This window comes from Colobus angolensis, unplaced genomic scaffold (assembly GCF_000951035.1).
Source record: "Colobus angolensis palliatus isolate OR3802 unplaced genomic scaffold, Cang.pa_1.0 Scaffold60, whole genome shotgun sequence".
NCBI lineage: Eukaryota > Metazoa > Chordata > Mammalia > Primates > Cercopithecidae > Colobus > Colobus angolensis.
The window spans coordinates 1,961,011-1,988,512 of record NW_012119599.1 but is presented as its reverse complement, the minus strand read 5'-3'; the positions used below and the strand labels follow the sequence as shown (position 1 = coordinate 1,988,512).

At 50.5% G+C, this 27,502-nt stretch overlaps 2 protein-coding genes across 2 annotated transcripts in view; one reads left to right on the top strand and one right to left on the bottom strand.

Annotated features, from left to right (window-relative positions):
• The window catches only part of VASP (vasodilator-stimulated phosphoprotein), a 24,280-nt gene extending 19,092 nt beyond the window's left edge, over positions 1-5,188 (top strand). The window contains exons 4-11 of the mRNA XM_011962991.1: positions 161-537; positions 657-757; positions 1,580-1,631; positions 1,779-1,815; positions 2,033-2,078; positions 2,487-2,577; positions 4,144-4,201; positions 4,343-5,188. Of these exons, the coding sequence (XP_011818381.1) occupies positions 161-537; positions 657-757; positions 1,580-1,631; positions 1,779-1,815; positions 2,033-2,078; positions 2,487-2,577; positions 4,144-4,201; positions 4,343-4,380 (800 nt within the window). The 3' untranslated portion in view covers positions 4,381-5,188. The remainder of the gene's footprint in view (positions 1-160; positions 538-656; positions 758-1,579; positions 1,632-1,778; positions 1,816-2,032; positions 2,079-2,486; positions 2,578-4,143; positions 4,202-4,342) is intronic.
• Positions 5,189-5,949: 761 nt separating this feature from the next.
• Positions 5,950-27,502, bottom strand: part of OPA3 (optic atrophy 3 (autosomal recessive, with chorea and spastic paraplegia)) — a 54,306-nt gene continuing 32,753 nt past the window's right edge. The window contains exon 2 of the mRNA XM_011962987.1: positions 5,950-7,626. Within this exon, the coding sequence (XP_011818377.1) occupies positions 7,226-7,626 (401 nt within the window). The 3' untranslated portion in view covers positions 5,950-7,225. The remainder of the gene's footprint in view (positions 7,627-27,502) is intronic.

Sequence of the window (27,502 nt, the reverse complement as noted above, 5' to 3'; positions counted from 1 at the left end):
ATCAACTGTTTCATCGTCCGGGGCGTCAAGTATAATCAGGCCACCCCCAACTTCCATCAGTGGCGCGACGCCCGCCAGGTCTGGGGCCTCAACTTTGGCAGCAAGGAGGATGCGGCCCAGTTTGCCGCCGGCATGGCCAGTGCCCTAGAGGCATTGGAAGGAGGTGGGCCCCCTCCTCCCCCAGCACCTCCCACCTGGTCCGACCCGAACGGTCCCTCCCTGGAGGAGGTGGAGCAGCAGAAAAGGCAGCAGTCTGGCCTGTCGGAGCACGTAGAGCACCGGGTCTCCAATGCAGAAGGCCCACCTGTTCCCCCAGCTGGGGGTCCACCCCCACCACCAGGACCTCCCCCTCCTCCAGGTCCTCTCCCACCCCCAGGTTTGCCCTCCTCGGGGGTCCCAGCTGCAGCACATGGAGCAGGGGGAGGACCACCCCCTGCACCCCCTCTTCCGGCAGCACAGGGTCCTGGTGGTGGGGGAGCTGGGGCCCCAGGCCTGGCCGCAGCTATTGCTGGAGCCAAACTCAGGAAAGTCAGCAAGGTGAGGGGCCGGGAGAGGTGGGCAGGGGGCAACAGGGCTTTTATGGGAGATGAGGCCAGGGCTGCCAGCGGTGTCATAGGCCTGCCCCTAAAGCTCCTGCCCCTTTTAAATTTCTCCAGCAGGAGGAGGCCTCAGGGGGGCCCACAGCTCCCAAAGCTGAGAGTGGTCGAAGCGGAGGTGGGGGACTCATGGAAGAGATGAACGCCATGCTGGCCCGGAGGTGAGCCTGAGCCTGGACCCCCAAGTCAACTGGAGATTCCAGTTCAGTAGGGCCCAGTCAGGGGAGGGCTCCGATTCCTGTTTGGTTTGTTTCTTTTGGTGAATGTTCCCCACTCTGATAACCAGGTTTGGGATATAATGGTGGGGTTTATCATTTCCTGAAATGGCTGAGGCTTGCAACCACCTAGCTAGCCTGTAGAATGTTCTGAAACCCAGAATTCTAGAACCGTAGGAGATCCTGCCTTGGAATTCCGGGAACTCAGATTCCTGCAATCTCAGTGTTCTAACACAGCACCGCTTCACCCTTGGAATCTTACTATATTCCATAATATAAGAATCATAGAACCTTCTCCACCCTGATTCTAGAACCGCAATCTCTTGAATTTTTTTTTCTTTTTCTTTCTTTCTTTTTTTTTTTTTGAGATGGAGTCTCGTTCTGTCACCCAGGCTGGAGTGCAGTGGTAGGATCTCAGCCCACTGCAACCTCCGCCTCCAGGGTTCAAGCAATTCTCCTGCCTCAGCCTCCTGAGTAGCTGGGATTACAGGCATGAGCCACCACACCCAGCTAATTTTTGTATTTTTAGTAGACTCAGTTTCACCATGTTGGCCAGGCTGGTCTTGAACTCTTGACCTCAAGAGATCCGTCTGCTTCAGCCTTCCAAAGTGCTGGGATTACAGGCGAGAGCCACTGTGCCCACCACAATCTCTTCAATTTCTAAAACTAGAGTTTCCTTAGGTTTTCTGAGTTCCAGAATTCTAGAACTCACCTCGGAAGGGGATGGGTTGGGTGACGGAGCATGTGTTTTTCTTTTCTCTCCTGCAGAAGGAAAGCCACACAGGTTGGGGAGAAAACCCCCAAGGATGAATCTGCTAATGTAAGTCAGGGGCTCTTCTTGCCTTTCACCTCTTAGGCCGGACCGTGAGGGTAGGGATAGTGGGGGTGTGTGGGGTTTGAACCTGAAAGAGGAAATGCGCAGAGGTGCGGCAGGGGCTGGCTCATTGGCAGTTTTATTTCCTACCAGCAGGAGGAGCCAGAGGCCAGAGTCCCGGCCCAGAGTGGTGAGTGAGTGCCCAGTCCAGCCACAGGAACTACAAATCCCAGAATGCCCTGTTCTCACATGTTAAGCACCTTCACGGGAGAGTCAGGGCGATGGTGCTGGGGACTGTAGTCTCCTGAGATGGGGCTCTGAACAGGGGCTGATGAGGTTGGGGGAGTAAGACGGATTGGGGGGCAGTCTTTTGTCCCTGATCTTTCTGATTTGTTGCCTATCCCCAGAATCTGTACGGAGACCCTGGGAGAAGAACAGCACAACCTTGCCAAGGTAGGCCATTGGTACTGGGGCCCTTGGGGAGGTCAAGACGGGCAGATCGCTTGAGCCCAGGAGTTCAAGACCAGCCTGGGCAACATGGCGAGACCCTAACTCTACAAAAATTAGCCAAGCGTGGTGGCACTTACCTGTGGTCCCAGCTACTCGGGAGGCTAAGGTGGGAGGATCACTTGAGCCCAGGAAGTCGAGGCCGCAGCCAGCCGCCATCGTGCCTGCACTCCAGCCTGGGAGACAGAATGTGACGGTCTCAAAACAAAACAAAAAAAACAACTGGGGACCTCAAAATACTTGGACTCGCCCAATTTATAAGGCGGAACTCAGTGTCATCCCTGGAATAGGAGGTGGGGAAGCAGGTCCTCTTTTTAATTTCATTGCTCTCCCAAACCACACCAACTCCCTCAGGATGAAGTCATCTTCTTCGGTGACCACTTCCGAGACCCACCCCTGCACGCCCAGCTCCAGCGATGACTCGGACCTACAGAGGGTGAAACAGGTAACTTGGAGGGGAGGTTGGGAACCACAGCAAGAGAGTTCTAGGTCTGGCCCCTGCCGCGGGCGTGCGGTATGATCCTAGATAACATCTCAGAAACCTCAGGTTTCCAGTCTGATAAATGGAGAGGCTGGATTGGATCAAGGATGACCCAGACCCCACGCCCCCTTTTCTGGCGCCTCTGACAGACATTATTAATCTGTCACCGCGCTCATTCCCGATGAGTGCCTTGAATCCCTTCCGCACATTGACCCAGCTGTCCGTCACCAATTGGAGTTGGCAGGAGGCTGGAACGCACTTGCCAACCTTGGTACTGGATGTTCTCCAGTACTTTTCCGGCTCCAAGGATCCAGAATTCTCCCCTAGAATCCTCCAGTCACTCTGCGACCTTGACAGCGATGTCATGGTGTCTGGGTAGGGGTGGGTCTCAAACCTACTCCCTCTGGCTTTTCCATCAACAAGAAAGAGGGGACTCTGGCAGGGCACGGTGGCTCATGTCTGTACTTTCAGCACATTGAGAGGCTGAGGTGGGAGCATTGCTTGAGGCCAGGAGTTTGAGACCAACCTGGGACAACATCGGGAGACCCCATCTCTAAAAATAACTTTTAAAAATTACCTGACTCAGCCGGGCGCGGTGGCTCACGCCTGTAATCCCAGCACTTTGGGAGGCGGAGGCGGGCGGATCACGAGGTCAGGAGATTGATACCACGGTGAAACCCCGTCTCTACTAAAAATACAAAAAAACTAGCCGGGCGCAGTGGTGGGTGCCTGTAGTCCCAGCTACTCAGGAGGCTGAGGCAGGAGAATGGCGTGAACCCAGGAAGTGGAGCTTGCAGTGAGCCGAGATGGCGCCAATGCACTCTAGCCTGGGCAACAGAGTGAGACTCCGTCTCAGGAAAAAAAAAAAAAAAATTACCTGAGAAGGCCACGTGCATGCCTGTAATCCCAGCACTTTGGGAGGCCGAGATGAGTGGATCACCTGAGGTCAGGTTGAAGACCAGCCTGGCCGACATGGTGAAACCCCATCTCTACTAAAAATACAAAAATTAGGCAGGGCGTGGTGGCTCACAGCCATAATCCCAGCAGTTTGGAAGCCTGATGGGAAAGGATCACCTGAAGTCAAAAGTTCGAGACCAGCCTGGCCAACGGGGTGAAACCCTGTCTCTACTAAAAATACAAAAATTAGCTGGGCCTGGTCGGGGGCACTTGTAATCCAGTTATTTGGGAGGCTGAGGCGGGAGAATCGCTTGAACCCGGGAGCCAGAGGTTGCAGTGAGATGAGATTGGGCCACTGCACTCCAGCCTGGGCGATAGGGAGACTCTCTCAAAAAAAAAGGAAAAAGTTACCTGATTGTGGCGGTAGGTGCCTGTGGTCCCAGCTACTTGGGAGGCTAAGGCAGGAGGATTGCCTGACCCTGGGAAGTTGAGGCTGCAATGAGCTGTGATCGTGCCATTGCACCCTAGCCTGGGCAACAGAGCAAGTCCCTGTCTCAAAAAGTAAAAGAAGGGGTATTCGTTACTGCAAGTCCCAGTACCCACTCCTGATTAGTTGTACCCCATTAATTTCAGGAGCTTCTGGAAGAGGTGAAGAAGGAATTGCAGAAAGTGAAAGAGGAAATCATTGAAGGTGAGGTGGTTTGGTTTGGTTTGGTTTGGTTCTTAAACATTTACTTATTTCGGAGGCATCACGTCCCTGGGCAAGAGCCCTGTTTTGGAAGGGAGGAGGCAGAGACTCTGCCCCTGACCTCTGCTCCTTGTTTCCTTCCAGCCTTTGTTCAGGAGCTGAGGAAGCGGGGTTCTCCCTGACCACAGGGACGGACCCAGAAGACCCGCTTCTCCTTTCCGCACACCCCGCCTGTCACCCTGCTTTCCCTGCCTCTACTTGACTTGGAATTGGCTGAAGACTACACAGGAATGCATCGTTCCCACTCCCCATCTCACTTGGAAAACTCCAAGGGGGCGTGGCTTCCCTGCTCACACCCACACTGGCTGCTGATTGGCTGGGGAGGCCCCCGCCCTTTTCTCCCTTTGGTCCTTCCCCTCTGCCATCCCCTTGGGGCCGGTCCCTCTGCTGGGGATGCACCAATGAACCCCACAGGAAGGGGGAAGGAAGGAGGGAATTTCACATTCCCTTGTTCTAGATTCACTTTAACGCTTAATGCCTTCAAAGTTTTGTTTTTTTAAGAAAAATATATATATATATTTGGGTTTTGGGGGAAAAGGGAAATTTTTTTTCTCTTTGGTTTTGATAAAATGGGGTGTGGGAGTTTTTAAATGCTATAGCCCCGGGCTTGCCCCATTTGGGGCAGCTATTTAAGGGGAGGCGATGTCTCACCGGGCTGGGGGTGCCTCCCCCCACCCCAGGGACTCCCCTTCTCTCTGGCTCCTCCCCCTTTTCTATGAGGAATTAAGATGCTGTAACTTTTTGGAACCTCAGTTTTTTGATTTTTTATTTGGGTAGGTTTTGGGGTCCAGGTCATATTTTTACCCCTTGGAGAAAATAAGATGAGGGAGAAAGGAAAAGGGGAGGAAACTTCTCCCCTCCCACCTTCACCTTTAGCTTCTTGAAAATGGGCCCCTGCAGAATAAATCTGCCAGTTTTTATAAATGCTAAGATCTCTGGAGTGATTTGAAGGGCTGTTCTGATGGGGATGGAGGCGTGCTCGGCCCCCGGTGCCTCTCCAGGAAGATCTGGTCCTCTACTGAGAACCCCTGCCTCCGCCCAGGAATCAACCTTCCCCTCATCTTCCTTCCCACCCTGCACATTGTACCTGCTCAGGCCCGCAGCCAGGATGATCTCTGGCCCCTCCAGCCTCCCTCCTCATGCCCCTTAGGAGGCCATTTCCTCCCCATCCCATCCTGCCCTTCACCACCCTGGGGGGAGGAGGGGCAGAAGAAGCCTCACTTTGTGTGGCCTTGGGCAAGTCCATTTACTTACCCCAGGCCTCAGTTTCTGATTTGGGAAAGGGCTCATAAGATGATTCTCTGCCTCCACTCTGCCACTCTCCCAGCTTCTTTCCTTTTTTTTTTTTTTAATGTGTTGGGGTCTTGCTGTTTCACCCAGGCCAGAGTGTAGTGGCAGGATCACAGCTCACTGCAGCCTTGAACTCCTGGGCTCAAGGGATCCTCCTGCCTCAGCCTCCGAAGTAGCTGGGACTACAGGCGCTTGCTACGACGCCCAGCTAATATTTTTATTTTCGTAGAGACGTGGTCTTGCTATGTTGCCCAGACTGGTCTCTAACTCCTGGCCTCGAGCAGTCCTCTTGCTTTGGCCCCTAAAGTGCTAGAATTGCAGGTGTGAGCCACTGTGTCCGACCTTCTTTCCTAATTTCAGTGACATTTTGCAGACGCACATCATGGTTCTCAGGCACATTCTTAAGATCTTTACCCCAGAGCTCCTTTAATTATAACACGCTGACAGTCTATGTAAAAAGTAGCATTCAGAGTCACAGAGCTCACCCACGCCCCCTTCAGTTGTCGGGTGGGTAGGTCATATGGCCTGGTGGAATACCCCACTTGGACAGGGGGACCTCAGGGCTGAGGGACGGGTAGTCCCCCTGGAGGAGGCCTTTGCAAGAAGGAGGGCGGAGGGAGACTTGGGCCAGTCCAAAGGCAGGAAGAAAGGGCCATCCCTGAGTACTCGGAGGGGCAGATTTGGAGGGAAGTTGGGCGAACTGACGATGACTTAGGTAGTAGAGGGACAGGCCGGTCCCTAGCAAAGGCAACTGAAGAGGACAGCGAGGGATGACCGGATAAAAGGACAGTAGCAGTAGGTCTAGGATTGGGGACTGGTGAGCTAGAATGGACTAGCCCTGGTCAAGATGGGTTTTTCCTCCCAAAAGGCCACGTCCTGCTGGAACAGACTACAGAATGCTGGGCTGGGAGGCGTCGCCCTGGAAGACCCAGCATAGCCATGCCAGTAGGGTGCACCATAGGCGGAAGAAGAGGGGGGTTCTGTTGGATCGATCCACTCAGGGAGGGGAGGATGCCAATGGCAGGTACTAAGATGGATTAAGGTCACGAGCCACAGTGGTGACTCATTGGAGCTAACACTGTGCAGGATTCACCCCCACCTCCCTTCCCTCTAAGACTGAGGTAGATGGAAGGGGGCGGGTCGGGAAGTCCGTACGAACTTTGTGCATCTTTACAATGGTCTGTACCAATGAGGTGGAGGTAGGGGGTGTTTGGTGCAAAGAATGAGCGTCCTAGGGGAAGGCTCCACTCAGGTGAGTGAGGGTGCGGGTGACAGAATGAGAGGTGGCTAAATCCAGGTGCAGAATCCAATTTTCTTCTGCCAAAAGAGGTGGACGTCCTGCCGGCCTACCTAGCCGGATGGAGGTGGGGTCTGATAAAAGACGCTGTCTTTCCAAAGTGCTCAACCAATGCGTTGGCAGGGGCGGGGTGGGAGAGGGCGGGTTCCTTCTTGGAACGTTCCACCTGCAGGAGGCGGGGAGTCCCAGTGGAAGGTACCACTGGAGCAGTTTAGTAGGGAGATTGGGTCGGCTTCAGCCCAGGATCTCTCCGGCGCCCTCGAAGGACTGGGTGGTATCAGCTGGGCCGGTCCAGGATGGGACAGTGCGGAGAATAGGCCAAGATGGAGAATTCGCAGTCCAGGCAGTAGTCACCTCCAAGACCAGGGCCCAGAGACCTCCTATTTCTCCGACGCCGGCACAACTGGGGGCGCAGGCGGCGGGTCTGGGAGGCAGAGGTGGGCTCGCACCTCTTGCAGCTGAGCGCGCAGCTCCTCCAGGGCGAGCTGCATCTGCGTGGCCTGCACCTGCGTCTGCAGCTCCTCGAGCGCCAGTCCCAAGTGGCCCATCTCGCCCCGCAGCTCCTCCCTGGCAATGCGTCGCTCCTTTTCCTTGCGGCGCTGCTTCAACTGGTGGCGCCAGTACTCCAGCATCAGGCAGCTGCAGGCGGTGATGAAGATGATGCCCTCGCCGAGCAGCTCCGCGCCCAGCTCGGCGGCTGCCCCCTCGTTCAGCGGCTTGACGGCAGCGGCATTGAAGCCCATGATGCGCATTTTGGTCCGCATCTCCAGCCAGTGGTACACTGCGGGGAAAGACCGGAGTCAGGGATCTTTGGCAGGGCAGCCTCCTGCAAGCTCAGCCACTCTGTGCCTCGATGTCCCCGATGTGGCAATGGGGATGTGATCCCCACAATCGGACGCGTGCTGGAGGGGGAGCCTTAATGAAGACAAGCGCAGGCCTCACACCCAGAAGCCTCTAGGGAAAACTTCCTTAACTAATGACTTACTCACGTGAACGTGGAGTGTCAGCTTTTGCATCTTTATAAACACAGAAGATGCTGATGCTCTTTTGTTTTATTTCTTTAATTTTTCTTCTTTTGAGTCAGGGTTTCGCTCTATCGTCCAGGCTGGAGTGCAGTGCCAATATCACGGCTCACTGTAGCCTCAAATTCCTGGGCTCAAGCGATCCGCCTCCTGCCTCAGCCTCCAGAGTAACTAGGACAACGTGTGCGCGCCATCATACCTGGCTAATTATTAATTTTTTTTTTGTAGAAACGGGGTCTCCTTGCGTTGCCCAGGCTGGTCTCGAACTCCTGGACTCAAGCGATCTTCCTGCCAAAGCCTCCCGAAGTGCTGGGTCTACAGGTGTGAGCCACAGTGCCCAGCCCTGAGGCTAACTCTTAATTCCATCAAGAATTCATACTTCGCCGGGCGTGGTGGCTCACACCTGTATTCCCAGCACTTTGAGAGGCTGAGACAGGTGGCTCAGTTGAGGTCAGGAGTTCGAGACCAACTTGGCCAACATGGCGAAACCCTGACTCTACTAAAAATACAAAAATTAGCCGGGCGTGATGGCGCGTGCCTCTAATACTAGCTACTCTGGAGGCTGAGGCAGGAGAATCGCTTGAAACCGGGAGGCAGAGGCTGCAGTGAGCCGAGATCATGTCACTGTACTCCAATCTGGGAGACAGAGAGAGAGACTCCATTTCAAAAAAAAAAAAAATATATTGTAACTTGATTTTTCACTGCATTCCCCCCCAACCCCATGAACTATATGGAATTCGTCACATATTCTACCTCCTTCCCTCTCCCCTCCCAATTTTTACAAGTGGTTTTTATTTTTATTCTTTTACTGTTTATTTTTATTTATGTATGTATGTATGTATTTTTTTTTTTTTAATGAGACAGGGTCTTGCTCTGTTGCCCAGGTTGTAGTGCAGTGGCACCATCTCAGCTCGCTGCAACCTCCACCTCCCAGGTTCAAGCGATTTCCAGCTAATTTTTGTATTTTCGGTAGAGACGGGTTTTCACAATCTTGGCCAGGCTGGTCTCGAACTCCTGACCTCAAATGATCCATCTGCCTCAGCCTCCCAAAGTGCTAGGATTACAAACGTGAGCCACCACGCCCAGCCTTTATTTATTTATTATTTATCTATTTATTTTGAGACAGAGTCTCACTCTGTCCCCCAGACTGGAGTGCAGTGGTATGATCTCGGCTCGCTGCAGCCTCTGCCTCCCAGATTCAAGCCATTCTGGTGCCTTAACCTCCCAAGTAGCTTGGATCAATGGCATGCGACATCATGTCAGCTACTTTTTTTTTTTTTTTTTTTTTGTATTTTTAGTAGAGACAGGGTTTCACTATGTTGGTCAGGCTGGTCTTGAACTCCTGACCTCAAGTGATCCATCTGTCTCAGCCTCCCAAAGTGCTGGGACTATAGGCATGAGCCACCACGCCCAGAATAATTTTTTTACTGTTTATCGGTAACCTATGTAATTGCTTTGTGCAATGCTTTGTGCTGCCTGAAATTGAAAATATAGACCATGTAAAATATGAAGGTTATGGAAATATTAATCCTGTAGATCCATAATGAAGATGTATTTTTATTTCACTAAACCAGTGGTGTGTGAAGCATTATCATTAAATGCCAGCTGTACTCACTACTTCATATCGTGCCACATTTTTGTTTTCTTTTATTTCAACTTGGACGTTACTGTATGAAGGTTTTAGTTTTTCCTAGAATGATGATTCTCAAACTATGCAACCTATAAAAATTCACCATGGGACTAAGATCATCCAGATGTTTGCTCCTATTCTATTTATTAAATAAATAGTCATGGACACACTGGCTGTTCTCTGGGCTGCTGCAGGACTGTTCTCCTTCATACTGCTCCTCCTGTTTTGAGGAACTTGCATCCTCTTTGTTAAATTTCATTCTAGTTTTCCTGGAGTATATCCCTAAATACCTTTTGCAGAAAGGATGCTTAGTACCTCAGCGTTTTGAGTCCTTGAATATCTGAAATATCTTTTTCCACCTTCACATTAGATTAGATGATAAATTCTAGCCCCAGAATGACTAGTTCTTTTTTCTTTTTTTTTGAGACGGAGTCTTGCTCCGTCACCCAGGCTGGAGGCAGCGTCACGATCTCGGCTCACTGCAAGCTCCGCCTCCCGGGTTCACGCCATTCTCCTGCCTCAGCCTCCCGAATAGCTGGGACTACAGGTGCCCGTCACCACACCCGGCTAATTTTTTTTTGCATTTTTAGTAGAGACGGGGTTTCACCGTGTTAACCAAGATGGTCTCGATCTCCTGACCTCGTGATCTGCCCGCCTCCGCCTCCCAAAGTGCTGGGATTACAGGCGTGAGCCACCGCGCCCGGTGTAGAATGACTACTTCTAAATCCTATTCCTCAGCAGTTTGGTGGCCTGGTTCCATGATGTGTAAAGGCAGAGGGGTTTGTTGTCATCCCTGTGGCACTTACATTGCACCAAGATGGATGTTTTTCTCACTCCCCTTACTTTAAACTACTTTAAACTATCTTCTATCCAAATTCTGTTTCTCTCTTTAGCCCTTTGAATTTTTCTTGTCTGCTCAGTAAAGGATTAACCTCACCCAAAGAGAGGTCTGACTTTTGCCTTTTACTCCTGGGAGGTAATTTTTTAGTTCTTGGAATATACAGCCTGAGTTTACATGGGGACTTGGGCCACACCAAATGGTTTGTGCTAATAGTGGTGATTTATGGTAGGGGCTTTGGGCCATGTGGTATCAGCTTAACCTCTGGAGGGGCTAGAATCTAAGGGGAGCCACACAAGAGGTCAGCCTTATCCACATGCCTATCCCTATTAAAAACCCTGGACACCGAGGCTCAGGGATTCTTCCCTGATGGGTGATATCATGTCACTCATCATTACTGGGAGAAGTTAGTGCTGTCCACAACTGCACCAGGTATTAAACTGGCACTTGGAACTCTCCTGGACCCATGGACTTCTTCCCTGGGCTGATTGTAATCTGATTCTTTTCACTGTAATGAGCCACAACCATGAGAATAACTGATCCTAGTGAGTTCTGTGAGTCTTTCTAGCAAATTACTGAAACTGGTGGTGGCCTTGGAGACTCCTGGGCTTGCAATGTCAGAAGTGAGGGTGGTCTTGGTGACCCCCTAACTGTGCCTTATCCGTTGCCTCCTCTCCATTTTCTCCTACCTTTTTCCTACCCCTTCCCAGTCTTGAATGCCACCCTGCACTGATCTCATTTTCCTTTCCTGTTTTTTTCATTGCTCCTTTTTGTCACACCAGTGGGAGGTTTTGTTGACTTTTCAGAATTTATTTTTCCCTCTGATTTTCATAGTCTTCATTTAAAATTTGATTATAAAATGTCCAAACATACAGGGAAGTTTAGTGTCCATTGGGCTTTAAAATTATTTTATTTTTCTGGCCGGGCGCGGTGGCTCAAGCCTGTAATCCCAGCACTTTGGGAGGAGGAGACAGGCGGATCACGAGGTCAGGAGATCAAGACCATCCTGGCTAACACGGTGAAACCCCATCTCTACTAAAATAAAAAATACAAAAAAACTAGCCGGCGCCTGTAGTCCCAGCTACTCGGCAGGCTGAGGCAGGAGGAGGTAAACCTGGGAGGTGGAGCTTGCAGTGAGCTGAGATCCGGCCACTGCACTCCAGCCTGGGTGACAGAGTGAGACTCTGTCTCAAAAAAAAAAAAAAAAAAAAAGGCTTTTTCCAGACATGTTGTTGGATCACCTGAATATGCACAGAGGAAAAAATAAACCTTAACATCTACCTCACATAATACACAAAAATTTATTCCACAGGGATTGTTGATCAAAATATGAGAGGCACAAATATAACACTTTTATAAAAAAAAAAAAAAAAGTAGGAGGCTGGATGTACTGGCTCATGTCTATAAACTCTGTGCTTTGGGAGGCCAAGGTGGGAGGATTGCTTCAGAGAAGGAGTTCAAGACCATACTGGGCAACATGGTGAAACCCCATCTCTACAAAAAATAAAAAAATTAGCCGGGTATGGTGGTGCACCTGCCACCATGCCAGGCTAATTAAAAAAAAAAAAAATTTTATTAGAGATGGGGTTTCGTCATGTTGGTCAGGCTTGTCTCGAACTTCTTTTTTGTTTGTTGTTTTTTGAAATGTAGTCTCGCTCTGTCGCCCAGGCTGGAGTGCAATGGTGCAACCTTGGCTCACTGCAACCTCCGCCTCCCAGCTACTCAGCAGGCTGAGCTACAAGGATCATTTAAGCCCGAGAGTTGAAGACTGTAGTGAGCTGTGATGGTGCCACTGCACTCAGGCCTGGACAATAGAGCAAGACTCTGTCTCAAAAAAAAAAAAAAAAAAAAAGAACTTTCATTCTTCAAAAGACACCACCAAGAGAGGGAAAAGGCAAATCATAGACTGGAAGAAGCCATTTGCAATACATCAATCCGACAAATAACTCAAATTCTGGACATACAGAGACCTCCTGCCAATCAAAAGGGGAAAGGTAGAGAACCCAGTGGAAAAGGACTTGACTCACAAAAGAGGACGGTATCTTTTTCTTTTTGAGATGGAGTTTTGCTCGTGTTGCCCAGGCTGGAGTACAGTGGCATGACCTCGGCTCACTGCAACCTCCGCCCTCTGGTTTCAAGCAATTCTCCTGCCTCAGCCTCTCGAGTAGCTGGGACTACAGGCATGCACCACCACGCCCTGCTAATTTTTTGTATTTTTAGTAGAGACGGGGTTTCACCATGTTGGCCAGGATGGTCTCGATCTCTTGCCCTCGTGATCCGCCTGCCTTGGCCTCCCAAAGTGCTGGGATTACAGGCTTGAGCCACCACGCCCGGCCGGCTGCGCAGCTTCTTAAAAAGTTAAACATAGGCCAGGTACAGTGGCTTACACACCTGTATTCCCAGCACTCTGGGAGGCTACTTATCGCTTGAACCCAGGAGTTCAAGACCAACCTGGGCAACATGGTGAAACCCCTTCTCTACAAAAACATCACAGAAGAATTTTAATATTTTCATTTTTTTCTGCCACGCTCAGCTAATTTTTGTATATTTTGTAGAGATGACGTCTCACTATGTTGCCCAGACTGGTCTCAAACTCCTCTCCTCAAACTATCCACCCACTTCTGTCTCCCAAAGTGCTGGGATTATAGGCATGAACACTGCACCCAGTCAAAAAACACAAAAATTAGCCGGGCATGGTGGCGCATGCCTGTAGTCCCAACTACTGGACGGGGTTGGGGTTGAGGTTGCAGTGAGCAGAAAGCATGTCACTGCACTCCAGCCTGGGTGACAGAGCCAGACCTTGTCTCAAAAAAAAAAAAAAAAAAAAGAAAAGGAATGAAATATTCATGCAATAAAATGGACCATGCATTGTATGATTCCATTTATATGAAATGCTCAAATAATGCAATCTATTGAGGCAGAAATCTATTGAGATCAGTGATTTTTAGGGGATGAAGGAAGGAGGAGAATGGAGAGTCACTGCAAATGAACGTGAGGGATCTTTTGGAGATGATGGAAATGTTCTGGAATTGGAATGTGGAGATGGCTGCATAACCATGTCAGTTTACTGAAAATCATCAAATCGTACTCTTAAAATGGGTGAGTTTTGGCCGGGTGCAATGGCTCATGCCTGTAATACCAGCACTTTGGGAGGACAAGGCAGGTGGATCACGAGGTCAGGAGATTGAGACCATTGTGGCCAACATGGTGAAACCCCGTCTCTACTAAAAATACAAAAATTAGCCGTGTGTGGTGGCAGGCACCTGTAGTCCCAGCTACTCAGGAGGCTGAGGCAGAAGAATTGCTTGAACCCTGGAGGCAGAAGTTGCAGTGAGCTGAGATCATGCCACTGCACTCCAGCCTGGGTGCCAGAGCAAGACTCCGTCTCAAAAAAATTAAAAAATAAAAAATAAAAAAATAAAAGAAAACAAAGGGTGAGTTTCATGGTGTGTAGATTATACCTTGATAAAGCTGTTTAAAAAAACAAAACAGGCCAGGGCACGGTGGCTCATACCTGCCAGCTACTTGGGAGGTTAAAGTGGGAAGATCGCTTGAGCCTGGGAGGTTGAGGCTGCAGTGGGCTGTGACTGCACCACTGCACTGCAGCCTGGGTGACTGAATCTCAGAAAAATAAAAAGGCCAGGCACAGCGTCTCACATGTGTAATCCCAGCACTTTGGAAGGCCAAGGCTGCGGCGTCTCACATGTGTAATCCCAGCACTTTGGAAGGCCAAGGCAGGTGGATCACCTGAGATCAGGTGGGCGTGGTGACGGGCGCCTGTAATCCCAGCTACTTGGGAGGCTGAGGCAGGAGAATCACTTGAACTTGGGAGGTGGAGGTTGCAGTGAGCCAAGATGGCGCCACTGCACTCCAGCCTGGGTGACAGGGAGAGACTCTGTCTCAAAACACAAACAAGCAAAAAAGCCAGAACACCGGGGTCCAGGACCTCTCTCACTGGAATTGGCAAATACTGTCCAGAATGGTAGGCGGGTGGTTGGGGGGGTGGGGTTCACAGTCTCTATGCTGGGCCCAAGTGGATCCCACCTTACTCAGAGACCTCAGGAATAAATGTCTGTATTTCTGAGGTTTTTTATTTTCCAGAATCTAAACCCCTCTGTTGGACTGGGGACACGCCACTGCTGTGAGTCCGAGTCAGGAACAGCCTGCAACAGAAACTGGAGAAACCCATGGCTTCCCCTTATGGGGACTATTCTCCCACAACCAGAAGGCTGCCATATGATGTCACTGGGAACCCAGGCTCCTGGTTCAGCCCTACCCTCCTCATTACGGGGCTCTTAGCCACAAGCCCAAAAGATGCCTGCTGCCCCTCGGCACCACAGCCTCCTTCCAGGCAGGAGGTGGGGGCAGGGGGTGTCAGAGGAAGTGTATGTCTAATCTGTCACTTTTTATGGAAAAGCCACTGAATTTTACAGAACCCCCATGCCACACAGCCATCCTGTACTATAGGGGGGTCTGGGAGGTCCATTGTTCTTGGCTGGATACATAGTCACCCTTCATTTAATTGGGGCCTTGTGTAGCGGCTCAGGCTTGTAATCCCAGCACTATGGGAGGCCGAGGCAGGAGGATCATCTGAGTCCAGAAGTTTGAGACTAGCCTGGGCAACACAGGGAGACCTGGTCTCTACTAAAAAATAAAACAAAATAAATAAGATAAATTTTTTTTGAAGGAAAATTTGTATTTTAATTATTCTTATGTACAGAAAACTCAACAGTGTACATTTAACCCAGTTTAGTGGCAAGTTCTTTAGCTTTTGCCTTTTCGAGCTTGGCGATAACAAGCCACAGACTTGGGACCCAGGACATTGCCGCCCCAGTGACGGTGGATCTCATCGTATCTGTTGTTGTCATTGGTCCTGATAACTTCCACTAGCTTAGCCAAAGTGCCTTTGTCTTCCGAGTTCACTTGTGTAAAGGCGAGAGTGGTCCAGGTCTTCCTGTGGACTAGATGTCCCAGTCTGGCCTTCCCCTTGAAAATGCAGTAAGGGACCCCCATTTTATGACACAGGGCAGGTAAGAAGACAACCAGCTCGATGGGATCCACGTCATGTGCAATCACCACCAGCTGAGCTTTCTTCTTCTCCACCAAGGTGGTGACGGTGTTAACTCCTGCCCGAAGGACAGGTGGTCTCTTAGTGGGGACATCCCCTTTGCCAGCAGCTTTCTTCTCGGCCCGGGTCAACAGCCTCTGCTTCTTCTCTTGCTTTATCTCTGGTCTGTACTTGTGGGCCAGCTTAAGCAGCGGAGTAGCTGTCTGGCAGTCCAGGGCCTGGGTGAACTGGTTAATCACAGGAGGCACTTCCAGTCGCTTATAGAGGATGGCTCTCTGCTGCTGCAACCTGATATAGCGAGGCCATTTCACAAAGCGGGTGAGATCTCTTTTGGGCTGGATGTCCTGTCCAATGTCAAAATTCTTAGGACTTTTCTCAAACAGGGGATTCACCACTTTCTTGGCCTCCTGCTTTTTCACGACAGCAGAGGCCAGAGCCACATTCTTTCCCTTGGCCTTCTTTCCTTTCGGCATCTTGGGCGGCGGGAGGAGCAAGATAATTTTTTTTTAGAGAAAGAGTCTCACTCTGCTAGCCAGGCTGGAGTGCAGTGGTGCAATGATGGCTCATTGAAGCCTCGACCTCCTGCGCTCAAGCAAACCTCCTGCCTCAGCCTCCTGAGTAGCTGGGACTATGGGCATGCACCACCACACCTGGCGCATTTTAAAACATTTTATAGAAACAGGGTCTCGCTATGTTTCTCAGGCTAGTCTTGGACTCCTGGGCTCAAGCGATCCTCCCTCCTTGGCCTCCCAAAATGCTGATATTACAGGTGTGAACCACCATACCTGGCCTGAACCTGAAATCTTGGGGAAGCCTTCAAGGATACAAAGAGACCCCTAGGACCCATGTTAGGGCATGGGGTAGGTCCAGGGCAGTGGTGGGGGGTGGTACCCATGGTGCTGACAGCCCTCTGACCTTGGAGTCCCCCAGTGTTTTGTGCTCGCTGCAACCCAACAGACAGACTCCTTGCTGAGAAGTGGCTGCCCAGCCAGGGACTATAGTTAGGTGCAGTTAGGTGTGGTCAGGGCACCAAGTTCTAGGAAAAATAAGCCAGCCAAGTGAAGTGGGTTACTTCCAGCCCTGGTCCATACAAGCCATGCTGTGATCCTCATGAAGACCATCCCCAGGCTGACCTTGAAATAAACACACTGAAGATAGCAGAGTTGCAACAGCCTGAGTCCCTGAATGACTGTGTGGAGGAGGAGGGCTGCCCCGCCAACCTGTTCCCAGCTAGTACAGCTGTGCATTGCTTAATGACAGGGACACAGTCTGAGAAAGGCATTGTTTGGTGATTTTGTCATTGTGCAAACGTCACAGAGTGGGCTTACAGAAACCTAGACAGTATGGCCTGCTACACACCTAGGCTACGTGGTCGAGCTTTCTGCTCCTGGGCCATAAACCTAAACAGCATGTGACTGTACTGAAAATTGCAGGGAGTTATAACACAATGGTAAGTATTTACGTGTCTAGACACATCTAAACGTAGAAAAGGTACAGTAAAAATACGCTATTATCATTTTACGAGACCACTGTTGTATATGCGGTTTGTTGTTGACAGAAACCTCATTATGTGGTACATTACTTCACTGTTTTGGTTTTTTTTTCTTTTTTTTGAGATGGAGTCTCGCTCTGTCACCAGGCTGGAGTGCGGTGACGCGATCCCGGCTCACTGCAACCTCCACCTCCCTGGTTCAAGCGATTCTCCTGCCCCAGCCTCCCAAGTAGCTGGGATTACAGGCACGTGCCACCAAGCCCAGCTAATTTTAGTATTTTTAGTAGAGACAGGTTTCACCATGTTGGCCAGGATGGTCTCGATCTCCTGACCTCGCAATCCACCCACCTTGGCTTCTCAAAGTGCTGGGATTACCGGTGTGAGCCACCGTGCCCGGCCCATGACTTCACTGTTTTTGTTTGTTTATTTATTTATTTATTTTTGAGACAGGGTCTCACTTTGTTGCCCAGGCTGGAGTGCAGTGGCAGAATCTCAGCTCACTGCAAGCTGCAACTCTCCGGCTCGAGCAGCCGTCCCACCTCAGCCTCCTGAGTATGTGGGACTAGAGGAACAAGCCACCACATGTGACTAACTTTTGTATTTTTGTAGAGATAACATCCCTGTATATTGCCCAGGGGCTGGTCTCAAACTTCTGTGCTCAAGCGATCCTCCAGCTTTGGCCTCCCTAAGTGCTGGGATTACAAGCATGAGCTACCACGACTGGCCTATTTTTATTTTTAATTTTAATTTTTTTTTTTTTTTTTTGAGACAGAGTCTCGCTCTGTTGCCCAGGCTTGACTGCAGTCATGCAATCTTGGCTCACTGCAACCTCCAACTTCTGGGTTTCAGTGATTCTCCTGCCTCAGCCCCCTGAGTACCTGGGATTACAGGCACACATCACCACATCTGATTTTTGTATTTTTAGCAGAGATGGAGTTTCACCATGTTGGTCAGGCCAGTCTCAGACTCCTGACCTCAAGTGATCAGCCCACCTTGGCCTGTGCCCAGCTGTATTTTAATTTTTATGATTTATTTTTATTTGTAGAGGAGGAGTCTTGCTATGTTGCCCAGGCTGTTCTCCAACTCCTGAGCTCAAGCAATCCTCCTGCCTGAGCCTCCCAAAGCGCTGGGATTACAGGTGTGAGCGCTGCAACTGGCCGATGTTACTGTTTTAAGAGCAAGAAGGAAACTCCATTCACTCAGCATCATTACACATCTTGGGTCTCTGTTACAGAATTGGCATCTGTAACTATAAACCTCTCAAGGTTCCTGCTGGTTTTCTTAGCCAGTGAGCTACCTGATATCCTTCCAGTAAGTTCTTTTTCTGCTTCAGTTAGCCCAGGAAGGTTCCTGTTGCTGGCAATGCAGAGTCATTTTGCAACTGTTTAGTCTGTGCTAAGCAGCTTCCTAAGTGTTTTGCATGTATTGATTGATTCACTTTCATAATAACCTTACAAAGGAAGTTCTGTTATCACGCACAAGATACCCAGTGACTGGCCCAAGCTCACCCTACTGAGGCAGAGCTAGGGACTGACTCCAGGCATTTTGGGATCAGAGCCCATGCCCTTCCCATGATGCTTCACTGCTCTCAAGACAAATGATCTAAGCCTAAAAAGACTGCACGCTCTATGCACGTTCATAGCAGCCCTATTCATAGTCACCACGCGGCGGAGACAACCCCGACGTTCAACAGAGGTATGAAGAAACAAATTGTGCTCTAGCCTTACAATGGACTATTATTCAGCCATAAAAAGGGATGATGGGGGCCAGGCGCGGTGGCTCATGCCTATAATCCCAGCACTTTGGGAGGGCGAGGCAGGCGGATCATCTGAGGTCGGGAGTTCGACAGCAGCCTGACCAACATGATGAAACACTGTCTCCAATAAAAATACAAAATTTGGCCGGGCGCAGTGGCTCACACCTGTAATCCCAGCATTTTGGGAGGCCAAGGCAGGCCGATCACCTGAGGTCAGGAGTTCAAGACCAGCTTGACCAACAGAGAGAAACCTCGTCTCTACCAAAAATACAAAATTAGCTGGGCGTGGTGGCACATGCCTGTGATCCCAGCTACTCAGGAGGCTGAGGCAGAAGAATCGCTTGAACCTGGGAGGTGAGGTTGCAGTGAGCTGAGATCATGCCATTGCACTCCAGCCTGGGCAACAAGAGCGAAACTCTGTCTCTAAATAAATAAATAAATAAAAATAGGAAATTAACCGGGCATGGTGGCGCATGCCTGTAATCCCAGCTACTTGGGAGGCTGAGGCAGGAGAATTGCTTGAACCCGGGAGGCGGAGGTTGTGGTGAGCCAAGATCGTGCCATTGCACTCCAGCCTGGGCAACAAGAGGAAAATTCCATCTCAAAAAACCAAAAACAAACAAACAAAAAAAAAACAAAAATTAGCTAGGTATGGTGGCAGGCGCCTGTAATCCCAGCTACTCAGGAGGCTGAGGCAGGAGAATTGCTTGAACCCGGGAGGCGGAGGTTGTGGTGAGCCAAGATCGTGCCATTGCACTCCAGCCTGGGCAACAAGAGGAAAATTCCATCTCAAAAAACCAAAAACAAACAAACAAAAAAAAAACAAAAATTAGCTAGGTATGGTGGCAGGCGCCTGTAATCCCAGCTACTCAGGAGGCTGAGGCAGGAGAATTACTTGAACCCGGGAGGCAGAGGTTGTAGTGAGCCGAGATGGCGCCACTGCACTCCAGCCTGGGTGACAGAGGGAGACTCCATCTCAAAAATATAAATAAATAAATAAAGGAAATCAAGACAAGGCAGGATGGGAGTCTACTTCAAAACAGAGAAAAAAGGGGCTGGTTGTGGTGGCTCACACCTGTAATCCTAGCACTTTGGGAGCTGAGACAAGTGGATGGCATGAGCCCAGGAATTCATGACCAGCCTGGGCAACATAAAGAGATACCCATCTCTACAAAAAATTGAGAAATTAGCTGAGTGTGGCTGTGGCATACCTATAGTCCCAGCTACTCTGGAGGATGACCTGGGAAGATTGCTTGAGCCTGGGAGGCTGAGGCTGCAGCGAGCTGTGATTATATCACTGCACTCCAGCCTGGGTGACAGAGCAAGACCCTGTCCAAAACACAACAAACAAACAAACAAAAAACAAAAACAAAATCAAAAAACAAGCAAAAACAAAACAAAACAAAAAACAGAGGCTGAGCACAGTGGCTCACACCTGTAATCCCAGCTTAAAAGTCTCTTCCCAGAGTAAAATTTAGTCTTTACGCTGGCCCAACGCAGCCCACGTTATACAGGTTTGTATAACACATACATCATATGTACATGCTTTTCTTTCTTTTTTTTTTAAGACAGAGTCTCACTCTGTCACCCAGGCTGGAGTGCAGTGGTGCAATCTTGGCTCACTGCAACCTCTGCCTCCCGGGTTCAAGCGATTCTCCTGCCTCAGCCTCCCAAGTAGCTGGGACTACAGGCACCCGCCACCACACCCGGATAATTTTTCTGTATTTTTAGTAGAGACGGGGTTTCACCATGTTGCCCAGGCTGGTCTCGAATTCCTGAGATTAGTCAATCTTCCCACCTAGGCCTCCCTAAATGCTGGGATTACAGGTGTGACAGGCCATGCTTTTCTTTAAGAAACAAAATAAAGGAAAATATAAAGTAACAAAGTTGGCCTGGCGTGGTGGCTCACGCCTGTAATCCCAGCACTTTGGGAGGCCGAGGTGGGCAGATCACGAGGTCAGGAGATTGAGATCATCCTGGCTAACACGGTGAAACCCCGTCTCTACTGAAAATACAAAAACTAGCCAGGCATGGTGGCAGGCGCCTGTAGTTTCAGCTACTCAGGAGGCTGAGGCAGGAGAATGGCGTGAACCCGGGAGGTGGAGCTTGCAGTGAGCTGAGATTGCTCCACTGCACTCCAACCTGGGCAACAGAGCAAGACTGTCTCAAAAAAAAAAGTAACAGTTGCCCATCACACATAAGAGCAATTATTATTCAGAGAAACTTATTCTAACAAGACATATAACATATAATGTATGATATTAACATATCATCAATGTGTTATAGAACACACATAATGGGTTTCATATGTTTATAATATATATTAAGTATATACAATGCACATACATCTGTAGTTATTCTTCATGAAATGGAATATAAGAAAATAGGAAATTTAAACTGAACTACAAATATTAAGGGTAATTATTTAATGAAACTTTCATTCGAATGATATGTACATAAGCATATACACTACATATAATATACGATTTATGTTACACATGACATAAAATACATATTTTATATTCACATATATGTGAATGTCACACAATACATGAATTGCACACTTTTTTTTTTTTTTTTTTTTGAGGCGGAGTCTCGCTCTGTTGCCCGGACTGGAGTGCAGTGGCCAGATCTCAGCTCACTGCAAGCTCCGCCTCCCGGGTTCACGCCATTCTCCTGCCTCAGCCTCCGGAGTAGCTGGGACTACAGGCGCCCGCCACCTCGCCCGGCTAGTTTTTGTATTTTTAGTAGAGACGGGGTTTCACCGTGTTAGCCAGGATGGTCTCGATCTCCTGACCTCGTGATCCGCCCGTCTCGGCCTCCCAAAGTGCTGGGATTACAGGCTTGAGCCACCGCGCCCGGTCGAATTGTACACTTTTAAAATACATAGAATTATAAATTATTGTATAAATATGCACACGATGGATTATACAAACTCTGCTTTTTTTTTTGAGACAGGGTCTCACTTTGTCCCCCAGGCTGGAGTGTTGGGTCATGATCTCAGTTCACTGCAGCCTCAACCACCTGGGTTCAAGCGATCCTCCTGCCTCAGCTCCCCAAGTAGCTGGGACTACAGGTGTGTGCCACCATGTCTGGCTAATTTGTTTTTGTTTTTGTTTTTTTGAGACCAAGTCTTGCTCTGGCACCTGGGCTGGAGTGCAGTGGTGCAATCTTGGCTCACTGCAACGTCCACCTCCCGGGCTTAAGCAATTCTCCTATGTCAGCCTCCCAAGTAGCTGGGATTACAGACGTGCACCACCAAACCCGGCTAATGTTTGTATTCTTTTTAGAGATGGGGTTTCACCATGTTGGCCAGGCTGGCCTGACTTCAAGTGATCCTCCCACTTCAGTCTTCCAAAGTACTGAAATTACAGGTGTGAGCCACCGTGCCTGCCCTAAAACTCTGCTTCTTATTGTGGCACGTGGCTGTAGATTGAGGTGGAGGTTCTGAGATCTGCATGCAGTGGGGGTTACTGCTGAGCGCTGGGGATATTTCCTGTGGGAAAGGAGGGAGGGAGGGAGGACTCCGCAGGGGGGAAGCTGAAGCCAGATGCGGTGGAAGCAGAGGCCTGAGTGATCCTGTGGGGGCTCCAGAGCTGGGATGACCTCCACAGTTGTGCCAATCAAGGCAAGGGGCATCCTTTGCTTGCCTGGACCCCTCGCCCAGCCTCTCCCCTTGCTTACTCTATTCCAGGGGAGGGTAAACTTTTTCCATAAAGGGCCAGAGAGTACAAGGGCCCTAGGATCTCTGTGCAAATACTCAGCTCTGTCACTGTACTGCAAAAGCAACCGCGGAAAACACGAAACGAATGAGCGCCTGGGTTCTTTATTTACAAAGACAGGTAGCAAGGGTCCCCCTGATTTGGCCTGAAAGCCTTGGTCAGCGAGCCACTGCTCTGACAGCCAGAACCTCTTGCTGTTCCAGGAACAGGCCAACGCCACATCTGTCCTAGGACTTTCACAGATACTCACAGCTCTCTATCTCCCTCCATCTGAAGCGCTGCCTCCTCCCTGCCCACCTGTCCAGATCGGCGGTGCCCATGAGTCCGGAACTCCTCCCCTGCCCCCCCATTCCTCTCAGTCCTCATCACCCCATGCTGGATTAGATCTTTCCCTGTTGTTTTTTTTGTTTTTGTTTTTTTGAGACTGAGTCTCATTTTTGTTGCCCAGGCTGGAGTGCAATGGTGCAATCTTGGCTCACTGCAACCTCCGCCTCCCGGGTTCAAGCGATTCTCCTGCCTCAGCCTCCTGAGTAGCTGGGATTACAGGCATGCACCACCACGCCCTGCTAATTTTGTATTTTTAGTAGAGACGGGGTTTCTCCATGTTGGTCAGGCTGGTCTCGAACTCCCGACCTCAGGTGATCGGCCTGCCTCGGCCTCCCAAAGAGCTGGGATTACAGGCGTGAGCCACCGTGCCCGACCACTCTTTCCTTCTTTATTGCCGTTCTCTGGCACTAGAAAGTCGGCTCCAGTGAGGGCCTCTGCTTGCTCCCAACTGGTTCCCAGCTACTAGAATGGAGCCTGGCGCAGTCGATCCTCAATACTCTCAAGAGATGCCATGCTTCTCTCTCTGTCCACACCAACTCCAGCTACAAGCCATTGCCACTGGGGGACCCAAGCCCACCACTCAGTAACACAGCGAACGGCCCAAGAGTGGCTCCGTGGGCCAATAGATCAGGTTGGGGCTTACGTAAAGCCCATTTTCTCCTGGGGTGGCCCTCAGCCATCTTGCCCCCCTCCAGGCAAGGGCATGCCCTACAGAGAAACCAACAAGGGGGACAGCACGGCCTACCAGGAGATGGGAGAGGCACAGCCCACAGGGCACCTCCTAGGGTTTTGTGAGCTGGGATGAATGGTTTTATAGACCTGAGTCACTACAGAGGGGAGGAGTCTGGATTCAGCCCAGCCCCTGCTTCCTAAACAACTATGGGGTGGGGCAGGGAACACTGGAAAATAAATGTATGTGTGAGCATCTGTAAGTAAGACTGGGTGAGGGCAGGGCTGGGGCTTGCCTCTGTCACCACTGTGACCCCAGCACAGGGTGGGGCAGAGAGTGGGTAACTCAGTGAGTTTTTTGTTGTTGTTGTTGTTGTTTTTTTGAGACGGAGTCTCACTCTGTCCACCAGGCTGGAGTGCAGGGGCGCGATCTCGGCTCACTGCAAGCTCCGCCTCCTGGGTTTAGGCCATTCTCCTGCCTCAGCCTCCTGAGTAGCTGGGACTACAGGTGCACGCCACCATGCCTGGCTAATTTTTTGATTTTTAGTAGAGATGAGGTTTCACCGTGTTGGTCAAGCTGGTCTTGAACTCCTGACCTCAGGTGATCCACCTGCCTTGGCCTCCCAAAGTGCTGGGATTACAGGCGTGAGCCACCGCGCCCAGCTCCAAGGACTTTTTAAATATGAAAAAAGAATGCATCAACTTGAAGACAATCAGCTTCATTTACAAATTTATTCTAACCCCTCTCCCCACATTGCAAGGTATACAGAATTTTAGCTAGTAGAGCACACGAGCAGGGAACCATCCTCTGGCCTCCTGCATTTTGAGAGGACATTCTTTCCATTTCCACACACCCCGGCCACCCCTGGCACCGCAGTTGGGGAAGTAGATGGCCCTGCTGCCCACGAGGACTGGCCGCCTGTCAGGGCAGGGCAGGGCATGACTGAGTACAAAGTCTCTGAGATGTGAGAGCAGCACTCCATCCGGGTCAGGATGGCGCTGGGGTCAAGAATTGGAGCTCCTGCCTGTCTTCACATTCCCACCTCTGTCTTTTTGTGTGTGTGTGTGTGTGTGTGTGTGTGTGTGTGTGTGTGAGACAGAGTCTCACTCTGTCACCCAGGCTGGAGTGCAGTGGCGTGATCTCAGCTCACTGCAACCTCCGCCTCCTGGGTTCAAGCAATTCTCGTGCCTCAGCCTCACAAGTAGCTGGGATTCAGGAATGTGCCACCACGCCCGGCTAATTTTTGTAGTTTTATTAGAGATGGGGTTTCGCCATATTGGCCAGACTGGTCTCTATCTCCTGACATCATGTGATCCGTCCACCTCGGCCTCTCAAAGTGCTGGGATGACAGGCGTGAGCCACCATGCCCAGCCTGGGTCACTCCCAGTTTTAAACACAGCCTCACTCAGGACCCACTCGATCAGTTCCCTCTGCTCCAACTTCTCCCCCTCTTCCAGAAGGAACTGAAATGCTGTTTCAGGCCAGGCGCGGTGGCTCACACCTGTAATCCCAGCACTTTGGGAGGCCGAGGCGGGTGGATTACCTGAGGTGAGGAGTTCAAGACCAGCCTGGGCAACCTGGTGAAACCCCATCTCCACTAAAATACAAAAATTAGACAGGCGTGAGTGGTGGGCGCATGTAATCCCAGCTACTCCGGAGGCTGAGGCGGGATAATTGGTTGAGCCTGGCAGGTGGAAGCTGCAGTGAACTGAGATCGCAGCACTGCACTCCAGCCTGGGTGACAGAGCTAGACTCCGTCTCCAAAAAAAAGAAAAGAATAGAAAAAAAACAGAACAGAAAAGAAAAGCTGTTTCAGAACCTGTTTCTTGGCTTTCTATCTGGGCAGATCTTGGTCCGGGCCATTTTTACCTCCTTAGAGAAGGGAGGTGAGGACGGAAGTGGGGGAAAGCCCGGCCCTCCCACTTTCACCTGCAGTTTCCCAAGAGCGGGCCCAGGTGGAATGGTCGCTCCGTTTACACAATGCTATGATCTCAGGTGTGATCCGGGGCTGCTCTGAGAGGGGATAGAGAGGGTCTCCCACTGTCAACACCACCTCTGGGATGGCCTGGGCCTCTGTGTAGAGATCGTCACCCCCGCAGCCTCTGCTCAGCCATTGCCTCTCCCTCCTCACTCTGCAGTCAGGGTAATCCAAGCCCCTCACTCTGCCTCTACTACTTCACTGCCCTGGGCAGTCAGCCCCTCATTGGCTGTGGCATTTCTGGCAAGTCCCTTTGCTGCTTACCCTTGGCCTTAGTTTCCCCACCTCATAGGGTGACTCTTGGGCCTCTCCCCATCAGAACCCTTCCCATCAGAGTTTATTTTAATAAGCTCAGTACCCATTGTGGAGATTCACATGAAGGTTCTCAGATACAGCCTCAAGATGCCTTCATCACCTTGCAGCTCCTCTAATTAGGAGACAGCTACAGTCAGAAGGGCAGACTGCAGGCTAGTGGGACCCACCCGCCCCCCGCTTCAGTGGCAGATCCGGGAAGAGAAACCCAGTAGCAAAGGGTGGTTCCTAGACTTTCCTCTCAGCTAGCGGGAAGGCTAGATGGCCCGCAGGGTTGGCGGGAGTCCCAGGGTACTTTTTTTCTAAGAAAGGGTCTCGCTCTCTCATCCAGGCTGGAGTATAGTGGCACGATCACAGCTCGCTGCACCCTCAACCTCCAGGGCTCATGTGATCCTCCTGCTTCAGCCTCCCAATTAGCTGGGACTACAGGCATGCACCACCGCACCTGGCTAATTTTTTTATTTTATTTTTGTAGAGATGGGTTCTCACTATGTTGCCCAGGCTGGTCTTCAGCTCCTGGGCTCAAAGAGATCCCTCCTGCCTTGGTCTCCCAAAGTGCCAAGATTACAGGTGTGAGCCACTGCACCTGGACACCAGCATACTCTTGGGGTGAGGAGGAGTATGGGCTGAATGGCTTGAATGGTGGGCCCCCAACAGACAGGTCCACATACTAACCCCCAGGACCTGTACTTAAGACAGTTTATTTGGAAAAAGTGTTTTTTTAGATGTAATTAAGGGTCTTGAGGTGGGATCACCCTGAACTCAAGATGGGCCCTAAATACAATGACAGGTGTTCTGGTAAGTGACAAACCAGAAGAGGGAAAAGGCCATGTGAAGCTGGAGGCAGAGCCAAGGAAGGCCTAGAATCACCAGGAGCTGGAAGAGGGAGAGTGCCCCCGTCAGCACCTTGGTTTCAGACTTCTGGACTCCAGAACCGTGTGAATTAAATTCCTGTTAGACTGAAGCCATCAAGTTCACCACCCACTGGTGACCTGTTATGGCAGCCCCAGGAAATTAACCAAGGAGTTAAGGCCAACTGGTGGCCTAATTGGTAGGATGGGGGTGGGACTGGGGGCTATGGAGGCAGGAGGGTACCACTACATGAAGACGGGCTGTCGGGTCAGTCCAGAGCTCCGAGGAAAGAAAGCAAGAACACACAGATTAGGCGACGTGGATGGAAGATGAAGGATGTGACAACTGAATCCGTGGGCGTGGATTCGACTGGGGCCCTGAAAAATGCTGAGCAAGGTGGGGAAAGCAAGAAAGGACACGCCACACAGTACAAGCTCCAGGGACTCAGAGGACAGGAAAATAGGGGGCTGAGGCAGAAGGACAGGCTGGATTAGCCCTAGTTAGGATCAAATTTCCCACCATGGAGAGGGGGTTGGAGGACACTCACAGAAAAGATCCTGTAGCGCCATTCCAGTGGGTCGTGCCATAGACTCAAGGATGAGAGTGTTCTGTTGGAACAGTTCACTTGGGGCTGCAAGGGAAGGTACAATGATTCCATGGATTGACTGCAGGCCAGGACCTTTTGTGTTTGTTTGTTTTGAGACAGAATTTCGCTCTTGTTGCCCAGGCTGGAGTGCAATGGCACGATCTCGGCTCACTGCAACCTCCGCCTCCCAGGTTCAAGCGATTCTTCTGCCTCACCCTCCCAAGTAGCCGAGATTACAGGCATGCGCCACTACGCCTGCTAATTTTGTATTTTTTAGTAGAGACGGGGTTTTGTCATGTTGGTCAGGCTGGTCTCGAACTCCTGACCTCAGGTAATCCACCCATCTCGGCCTCCCAAAGTGCTGGGATTACAGGCGTGAGCCACTGCGCCCAGCCAGGGTTTTT